Source organism: Frankliniella occidentalis, unplaced genomic scaffold (assembly GCF_000697945.3).
Source record: "Frankliniella occidentalis isolate FOCC.00 unplaced genomic scaffold, Focc_3.1 Scaffold21, whole genome shotgun sequence".
NCBI classification, from domain to species: Eukaryota; Metazoa; Arthropoda; class Insecta; order Thysanoptera; family Thripidae; genus Frankliniella; species Frankliniella occidentalis.
Genome location: NW_026267151.1, coordinates 2,837,239 through 2,846,846, shown reverse-complemented (window position 1 = coordinate 2,846,846; position 9,608 = coordinate 2,837,239). Strand labels below are relative to the sequence as shown.

Here is a 9,608-nt window from a genome sequence, read left to right as displayed (position 1 = left end):
AAAAGAAAGGTGTGAGGAAGGGAAGATCTGTCTCTCTCACACACAAACTCTCTCTCCATCCATCCCTCCCTCCATCCCTCCCTCCATCCCCCCCTCTCGCTGGCTGACATTAACCCACCAAACACATTCCAAGAACAGTTTAACCATAGTTCAAACTATTTCTATGAAGATGAAAGTCTTTGATGATTGCTAAATCACTACTGACTATTGGTGAACTCATAGAGGGTACGTCACGTCGTAAATTAATTATTGAGCACCTCTGAAACGTCAGGATCTGTCCGTTGACTACTCCTCCTCTGGCTGCTCACGCTCAGTAGATCCGATCTGCTGCTGCGGCTGCTCAAACACGTCAAGGAGTCCAATTCCAGAAGTAGTGCAGACGGAAGTCACGCAGAGCGCCCCCAGGCAGTACACGAAATCAAACATTTGTATTTCCTCTCTCTCTCTCTCTCTCTCTCTCTCTCTCTCTCTCTCTCTCTCTGAGTGGTTGTGTGCGTGCCCTACTCTGAATCGCTTGCGCTTGCTCATTAATTATTCCCGTAAGGGGTTTTAGTGTCGTGCTGATACAGTGAGCAAGTTAGACACCGGGTGGGTCCCCCTGGGACGGCGCTGCATCGCTACGCGCTTCGTGGTGAAACACCGTCCACCCTTTCTCAATTAGATCAGGCTGCGACGTTAGAGAGGAGCACTCGATGATGACACCATCAACGTGTCTTCTGGAACTGAAAACTCAAAGAAGACAAATTGCATTTTTGCTCAGTTCTGAAATTATCAAAACTTTAAGACTGTAATGGAAAATATTTCGAGCAGAGTGTGAATGGTGGTGGGAGGAGAACGAGGACGTGGTGGTTGGGGTGTGCGAAGGCAAGGGGTTAAGAGCGCACTAGCACTGCCTGCCCGCTTGTCGGAGTTTAGCAAAGACTACGCGTTATCACCCGGCCCAATGTATGTTGCTCCCTTGGCAGTGATAAAAGTTAGCCCCGGCTCAAATTTTACCGTGTGCGACCTTCGCGAGCTCTCTTGTGCGAGAGACGAGGAGGAAGCAAGAGGAGGAGGAAGAGAAGAGGGAGGGGGCTGGGCTCAGACCGCAGTACACACCTCTGCCGTTGTCCCCGGCCGTGGGTGTGCATTCTTTTGACTTTGCCAATAGGTTGTGGTGAAAAAAGAACAGCACTAAATCATTTCTTCAGGCAAAAAGCATTCGTGAGATGTTTACAGAGCATTTTCTAATATTCCGCCTTTTTCCAAAGTAAGGGAGATTTCGTGCTCTGCTCTCTCACTTGCACTCGCCCCCCGTGACGTTTGATGACTGTCTGATGAGACTTTGTTTGTCTTGCGTTTCTTTGTTATTGTGGAAGTGTTTGAGATAAGCGTCCCTCCCCTCTACCTCCACTCCAAGCTTTACTCTTGTGCGACGTGATGCGGCTAGGTTGTTGAACAAGGGGCGTTTGCAAAACGTCCTCCGACCGAGGCCCAGGCGAGAGCATCCTCCAACCCGCATCCCTCTCTTTTTCTCGACTACCTTCCTCCACCTCACGCTCCCTTTTTACTGTGTTCCATTCTTGCCTCTTCCTCTCTCTACTCCCCCCCTCCCTCTTCTCTCCCTCCCTCTCTACCTCTTTCTTCCTACCTCCCACTCTCCTGGCCCTGGCGGCAGGATCCAGCCAGGTAGTCTAGCCCGCACGGCCCGCGGCAATCGCTCAAGCTCGCGAAGCATGGTGGGGCGCAAAAGTTCCCAGTTGATGAATTATCACTGCACCGTTTGATGAGAATTTAATTTCTCAGTACCCCCCGCTGCTGGCCTGGTCCGCCGGGGCTCGGCCTGTACGCGGCAGTGCGGCCCCCACAGTGCGGTCCCGGGCGGGTGCACGTGGTTTAAAAAGCAATGATGTCGTACGCCGGTCCGGTAAAGCCTCGTTTCAAAAAGAATGGGAGCTCGTCTGGAAAGGAACTGGTCGGGCCGTGGTGCTGCTGAGCTTGCTCTCCTCTACCGGAAGCGCAGCAGTGCTAGCCTGTCCCGCTCAAAAGTTTAAAAAAATGTTTTAATTTTGTGAGGTGCTAAATTTCCTAATTACGGAATATGAAACGTTATGTAAAGTTGTGTACCGTGAATAAAAATTAGAGCAGGTTACAGACGCCCTTGTTAGCTCTCAATTTTTAAATTATGAAGTGTTAGGCATATGACTTATAGATAAAGTACCTCTGTCATTCGCCGTTACAGGCCTGCCAAGTTCAGCCTCTGCGAGCTCTCAAAACGCCTGGTAGGTAGGCAACAGCTCGCCTACAGTTCATGCGTGTACTGCGGGTTGGCCTACCCTGAATCTCGCAGGCGCCGAGCGCCCGCAACTTGACGCATTAATCTAAGAAAAACAGACGTACTTTGTGGACGATCCCTTATCTAAAAATTATATTGTTGGGGTAAAACTGATAGTACTTTCCTACTGTTCTATAATGTTTTTTATACGTCGCATGAAGTCAGGGCAGCACTCCCTTTTCAATCTCTCCTGCTTGTGCACACCACTGCCAACCACTGCACGGCAGAGGAGGGGGAGGGGCAACGGAAAGAGGTTTCCACGCCAAGAATACTAAGGAGGTCCGACGGGACAAATCCCGGGGCCACAAGGTATCGCGTCTTGATTCAGTGCAGTGTTGGCGCCCACAAAGACAAGTTGCGCTTCAAAGCAGCCTCGTAACGGCTCCTTCGCGCGTTGTACTAACTCTTCCTTCAAAACCACTTACGCTGTGAAGAACTCTTAATTTAAAAACGAGTTGCTACAAACTCTGAAAATCCAACAATAAAGGGACAGTCCCACTCCCACTGTTGGATTTTCAGAGAAGTAGCGGCACTGGCGGCACTGGCAGCTGAGCACTAGGCGCTACACTGGGGGAACCTGAGATGCCGAGACTGCGGGAGACGACCAAGAACTCCTGAGAGTCGGATAAAGAACCCGACCAGGGCGAGGCGGCTTACCCGTTACGTTGTTATGATAATGCTGGTTCGACATTCGTCGGAGCCAAGCGGCAGCGGCGGTGCTGCGCGAACAAACACGGGACAAACTTGGTCCTGCACGCAGCTATGGCTACGCAGCTGCGTAACGAGTTGAAACAACAACGATAATGCTATGAGTTCGCTATGATGGCAAAGTTGAAAAAACAACAACACGTAATTGAATGGGGCCGCCTGCTGCTGCGAGAGGATGGAAACAATAATAATGTCTCCCACAGAAGGGACAGCAGTCCACTGGATAATGGGGTGGGGCAGCAAGAGGTGCGGGCGGCGGAGCAGGGCACGCGCGTCTCTGGAACGTCCTGCGCGTGAACTTGTTCTGGTCCTGTCGGGTCCTGTGTAAAACTGGTGATGAAAAGGCAACCAGGCTTAAACCCCTCTTACCTGACAGGTTGCTACAAGAAGTGTGCAGTTTATGCATACCAATATTTCATTGCGGGTAGTTCTTAGGACCTATTTAACAGCCCCAATAAGCGATAGGTAAGGAAACTTCTGACGGAAAATTGCAGATTCAAATATTAAATCAGAGATTTGTGGCTTGAGCATTCCACACTATACCGTGTGTCAAAAGCTACGACACAACAGTGTGTGGGTTTCCCTACCCTAGGGGCCGTGGCGCCTTCCGGATGGTTCGAGTAGGCAAACCCGCAAAACTGTTGTTGTGTCGTGGTCCTGACACACGGTACACATCCACTGCAAAGGTAACGAAATTACTCGTAAGAGTCATGGTGTGTGAATCAAATCCGTACTAGCAGTGCATCGTGTGCAAAACCCCTCGCCGTCCATTACGTTTCTCTAACCCCGCGTTGCGCCCTCCCCCGCGTGTTCACCCCCTCCACCATTCACGTACACAAACTGGTTCACCGCGCACGGATATAGCAGCAGCGCCATAGCAGAAAAAGGAAGGCACGAGCGTCAGATTTATCGCCCCCAAACAACACAGTTGTGGTGCGAATAGCGCTAAAAACTACTGCGTACAGCCATGTCGGCTGTGAATAGCGCGGCACGTGTGACTCAGTGTGACTGCGGCTTATCCAGCCGACAAACTGCCGCGCTATGCGGCCTGTGCTGCGCCTGCTACACCGCCCCTCCGATATCGGGTCGCTTTGGCTGTATCACGCCTGCTCGCTGCGGAAAGCTGTTGCAACATCTGCACTAAACAAACAAAGAAAACCATTTTGACATAAAATATGAGAATTGAAAAATAGTCTAGCAATTAATAAATCAGCATGGTATCAGCACTTCAGTGTTAATTCTCGCACAAGCAGGCAAAGCCTCCATAGGGTACAGCATTTTAACTTTTTAAAAGAAATATGCGGGGTCTGTAAAATATGGGACGCCATGCGTTAGTACCGATACACGATTGTGAACTAGACCGGCCTGTTTTTAAGCGTCTCTGAGAAGTATCGTCGAGGCGGGGGCAGAGGGCGGCAAGAGGATGGTCGTCAATTTCTAACGTCCCGAAAAGTCGTACGTTCGTGGACTTTGTGTCCCGCCCGGATACAGACGTCGCGAAAAGTAAAGTTTTGGCCCATAGGAGAACAGGAAGCAGGGCTCTTGGCGCACTGTCATTCAGGAGCAGGGGACCCCGCAAGAAACACTGTCAGCGAGAAATCCTTGGTAACGGCTGGCGGCTGGGCAGGCGGCAAGCCATCTAGCAGAGTGACCGTGGGCCACTCGACGGGCCAGCGGTGGGGCGGGGCAGCCCTCAATCCATTCCAGCGTTTCCATACTCGAGTGGAGACGGTCGTTCTCTCTCTATCTCTCTCTCGCTCTCACAGTGTTTCTCTGAATCACGCCGAAACTTTTGTCTGCGTCATTGTGTGAAGCCATGGAGTGCTTCTCGTTGGGGCACCTTTTTACCCCCCCCCCCCCTAAGACACCACCTGAGGTGATTATCGGTGGAGAACCTCTGTAGATGTAGGCATACTTACAAAACAAAAAAGGGAAAGTAAAGAACTGTAAGGCTACTTAAAGAATTTTGCCAAAAGCCTAGGCAGGGAGTTGGCGAACGTCACGAGGAATAATAGAGTTTGGGTCGATGTGGGCATGGGGTTGAAAGTGGGGGGGGGGCTGCGATGCTGCGGCCGCCACCGGGCGCCGCGCTCCTCCTGCAATTACTCGTGCGAGTGTCGCGAGGGGCGGGTCGCGGGGGCGTTTGTTTAAGAAAATAAATTGTCGAGTCACAGGCAGAAGCCGGAAGGCCTGCTGCCCCCTCCGTGTTGCAAAATAACCCGCTCAGTGCCCAACCCCCCTCAACCCCCCGGTCGTCTTCGCCCTCCTCCCCTAGGCCGACGGCATAGCCCTCTCAAGCCCATTTCGAGCAAGCGGCAACCATTTTGTGGACGGCGACGCTGTCGCTGACGTGCGGTGACCCCTGCAGCTTAAGTGGGGCAAGTGTTAACGCGTCGAGCGCGGTGAAAAAGAATGGGTCACGGAGCCGTTACAGGGGTGTATCCTCGGTGCAGCTAGACTGTCCAACCTATTTTCTTCGGACCTAAAAATTTTTCCAAAATCCCCAAAAGTACTGTCCGACCTAGGTTTTGTCCGACCTCATTTTCTCCGACCTCGTCGAGATGCTGACATTTGGGAAGAATGTGCTTCAAAGATGAACAGGCTTCAGAGGCCATGAAGGGGTACTTTAAGTGCGTGAGGGAAAGACCGCGACTGTGACGGAGTACAGCGCAACGCCACAGGACAGTCAAAAGTCCGCTCGTGGCGCCGTAAGTGCGTAACGCGACGCGCGATTCAAACATGTTTGCAAACATGGTAAACGCGCCGAGACGTTGTTATTCGTCTCATACTCTTCACTGCTACCGTTCTTCCACGATAAAAAACAAAGTCAAATTTCGCCTCCTACCAGAGCAATTGTGGTGGATCATTTTCCTGCATTCTAGCTAGCAGCCCTGTTCTGCAGCGGCGAAAACATTTTCTCCTCGCTGCTGCGACACAGCTGCGGCCGAGCCGGCCGTGGTGCGCCCGGGCAAAGAAGGGCGGCGGCGGCGGTCTGCCGGGTGAGGAGAGGAGAAAGGGGGGACGCCATTAGCGACAGAAGCATCGCGAGCAACAGCCCCAATTATTTGTGTAATGAATTTAATTAATCGCAACCGGAGCCCCTGCGCCCGCCCCGCCTGCTCCAGTGGGGCCGCGCCCCGCCCCGCCGTGGGCTGGCTGGGCTGGGCCGGGCCGCCCTGCACATCCTCCACGAGTACAGTTCTTCCCCCGCAATTACCCCCGCCACGTCCCGCTAGAGTGATTAATCTCGGACACACCACTCTCCTCACTCTCCCGCCGCTCGCTGCTCCTCAACTCTCCCGCAACAAACTACCAACCGCCCGCCTCCTCCGGGCCTCTGCTATCCCCGCCGTGGTGGGGTGAGTATGAGAAATTTGGCGGTCAGCCGGGGGCCTATTGTTGTTGTCTCCACAGCCACGGGACGCCTGCGCCCGCCCCTGCTGGGCAGCGAGGCGGCTGGCGCCAGGATGGGCAGGATGGGGCTTCCAGGGCCCCGCGGCTCCCGCGGAGGGGAGCTCTCTTCTGGAGAGCAGGGGAGAAGTGCGCACTGAGGTGAGCGTTGCGGCGGGCCGGGGCTCTCACTATCAAACACGTAAAAGCGCGTGTCAAAATGTCACACAAATGTGTGTCGCGCATAAACGTCGTGCGTGATTGCCATGTCATTCACTGATAAATGGGTGACAAATGGAGAAAAGTGTATAGTTGTCCGAAAAAAAAGAATATGTGAAATGCTTGTCACTCACTCTCCTTTTTGTGGCATGACTTCTGTCATAAACACAGTTTTCTGCGAACCGTTTTGACATTCGCCTTTGATTGTTTCGATGTCACACACTTCTATTTGACACTTTTGTGGGATGTCGCTTGTTTCAGGGGGAGAGGTAGATGCCAGAGAGGGTAAGAACTAGAGGATCACCTTGGCCAGCAACCCCGACGAAAAAGAGCGTGCGGTCCTATTTACTAGAACCGAAGTATATCACTAATCTCGTGGTCAAGTAAGTTATTTTTTGATGGACTTTTCTGTTTAAAAAATCTAAGGGATTTCATGGAGTCGCGTGAAGTAAATTGCAAAACTCTGTTGGGATTTCCCAACGATCTGCCTACTAGTGCTTAATGACAAATTCACGGATGTCATTCGTTATAAAGTTGACGTTGACTATTTTAACTGTCGAATTATTCTTGGTAGACGTAGGCCTACCTCATAATGCGTTTCCTTTAACGATCCTGCGGGAATTCCCAATGGTGGTTGTGATTGAATCTTCCTGAAATCCCAACAATTTTTTCAGTGTTAGAAAAAATCCCCGAAACTAAAAAGGAAGACGCATGTATTATCTATGTTTTTCTTTTGAAGAGGCCAAGGAGGATCTAAAGTTCGCTACACCAAGACACAAGCAACTGATCTGCACAAGGCAGCCAGAGTACACTACTTCTCAACAGAACCCGCCAACAAATTCGTCGACATGAAGCTCGACATTCGTAAGCGGGTGCAACACGCCGAAAGGGTAAGCACAAGAACAAGTCTTAGTGTTAGTAGGGAGTTGCTTATCTCAGTAATGTTCATTCAATATTTAATAATTAAACTTCATGAAATGCACAGAACATTTCTGCTCGTACATTTCAATCTTGTAAGCTAACTCGTTTTCAATTTCGGCCTTGATCATTCCCTGTGGATAGGTGTTCAACCCCCAGAAGAAGATCGATAACAACGCACCCCGCCTGTTCGCACGCATCCCTCGCACAGAACGAGCCGCTTTCCGCCTGGACGACCTCATGCTGGAGAATAAGCAGCTTCTGGAGAGGATCTGCACAATATGGAGGACAAGGGTTCAGTTTTGACATCTAATCTTTAAAAACACCGTATTCAAGGAATGCACGATCTAGTTTTTAACTGATTGAATTGTTAAGTGAAAATTCTAAATTGAAGTGTGACTGAACAGCAAGTGTTTGATAAAAACACGACATATTGTTTAATTAAACTTAATACGCCCTCATACGCTCGTTTGCGCGAATAAACCAAGTCATTTTTGCAGGGCATCGTGGACACCTCGGCTCCCAACGTGGAGTGGAAGTCCAACTTCAGGGAGCGTGTGTGGGACATGGTGCGCCGGGAGGCCGACAACGTCGCCCTGCTGTACTTCATACAGACAGCGGTAAGAGAACATGGAGAGAACAGAGGGAAAGGAGGCACTCCCAACACTATACACTAAAAAATACATCGTTACAGTTCGATAAAAATAAAAACTATGCGTTATTGTTAAATATAAATCAAGGTTACGTAGTTAATTGGTTTACTTAGTCATTTTTCACGAATATTTTTTAGTGTTTTGTCTAATAAAGCATGTCTCTTTCAGTCTCCGCTCGTGCCGACGCGCGACGAGTGCGCGCGCGATTTCCAGAAAGCCGTGGACAAGATGCGATTCGTGTGCAAGTTCCCCCTCCTCTTCCTCAAGGACACCAACATAGACTTACCCCTGCCCATGCCAGACCCGCCACCTGTAGACCCGGAGGCGCCACCGCGTAAAAGGTATATGACTGCATGTATAACATCCTCCGTTTCTTTGTTTGTTTTGAAGTGAAAATTCGAATTTCTCTCTTATATGAGCCTTGTAAATTATTGCATTGAGCCAACCTTCCCTCAGGGTCTTCTTTGAGTTCATCACGAGCCAGGAGCGCTTCCTGGGCCGCGTGGAGCTCGAGCTGTTCGAGGAGGAGGCGCCGCAGACGGTGGCCAACTTCCTGGCCCACATCCGCGGAGAGGCGCCGCGGCCCGCGGAGGACGACGAGGACGACCACGGCGGCGAGGAGGAGCCGAGGACCTACTCGTACCGCGACACGCCGCTGCACCGCATCCTCCCCGGCTACTACATCCTGGGCGGGGACGTGGTGCACGGCAACGGGTCGGCGGGCAGCTCCATCCACGGCGGCGCGCCCTTCCCGGACGAGAAGAACGACCTGACACACTGCGAGCCGGGTAAGAGAAAGAGAGAGAGAGAGGGGGGGCAATGTGCATTGCCTGGAAGGTTGGCAAAAAAGCATGACCCTATACTGAGTGTAGTGGGTGCGAGTTAGCGAGACAGTGGTAGGCTCGACTGGTCCCTGAGGCCCGTGACCACCTCCGCCGGCCCGGCCCGGCCCGCACAGGCGCGGGTTGGGTTGCCTAGACGTCGGGCGGTCCCCTGGTTCTTGCTTTTTGTTAACTCTTGTCCTATCTGCTGTCTTCCCTCGTAACCCTTAATTTTCACGTATTTTGGAGGGAATCAAGTGTTGAGCAGGGACTTGCCCTTCCCCTATCCTCAGATAGAAAACCCACAAAAATGAATGATTGTTGTTTACTACCGTAATAACGCTATTATTATTGTTTGCCCGTGGCATTTTCCGAAGTCCTGTGCCGCTTGAGGCTGGTGCGTGGCTGGGGCGCGCTGGGGCAGAGGACGGAGCGCCCGCCCGAGCCCCCGACAGACTGGTCTCTTTAGACTGGTCCAGCCGGGCTCTGCCGGCTCTGCTGCTCTGATTATGTTCATTTGGCAGCATCTGTGCGGCGCGCAACCGCAAAATAATCTGATATCAGCGTAGCGTGGCCTGGCGGGGC

The 9,608-nt window shown here is 51.8% G+C and overlaps 1 protein-coding gene across 6 annotated transcripts in view; it reads left to right on the top strand.

Moving 5' to 3' along the window:
• Positions 1-9,608, top strand: part of LOC127748936 (uncharacterized) — a 102,675-nt gene that overhangs the window by 88,625 nt on the left and 4,442 nt on the right. For 4 of the 6 annotated variants that reach the window (XM_052264703.1, XM_052264700.1, XM_052264702.1 and 1 more), the window contains 6 exons: positions 6,893-7,014; positions 7,371-7,521; positions 7,694-7,843; positions 8,050-8,169; positions 8,371-8,543; positions 8,659-8,990. In XM_052264703.1, the coding sequence (XP_052120663.1) occupies positions 6,905-7,014; positions 7,371-7,521; positions 7,694-7,843; positions 8,050-8,169; positions 8,371-8,543; positions 8,659-8,990 (1,036 nt within the window). In that variant the 5' untranslated portion in view covers positions 6,893-6,904. Of the gene's footprint in view, positions 1-6,473; positions 6,575-6,892; positions 7,015-7,370; positions 7,522-7,693; positions 7,844-8,049; positions 8,170-8,370; positions 8,544-8,658; positions 8,991-9,608 lie in introns of those variants that run through there. The other 2 variants (XM_052264704.1, XM_052264705.1) reach the window with 2 other exon arrangements.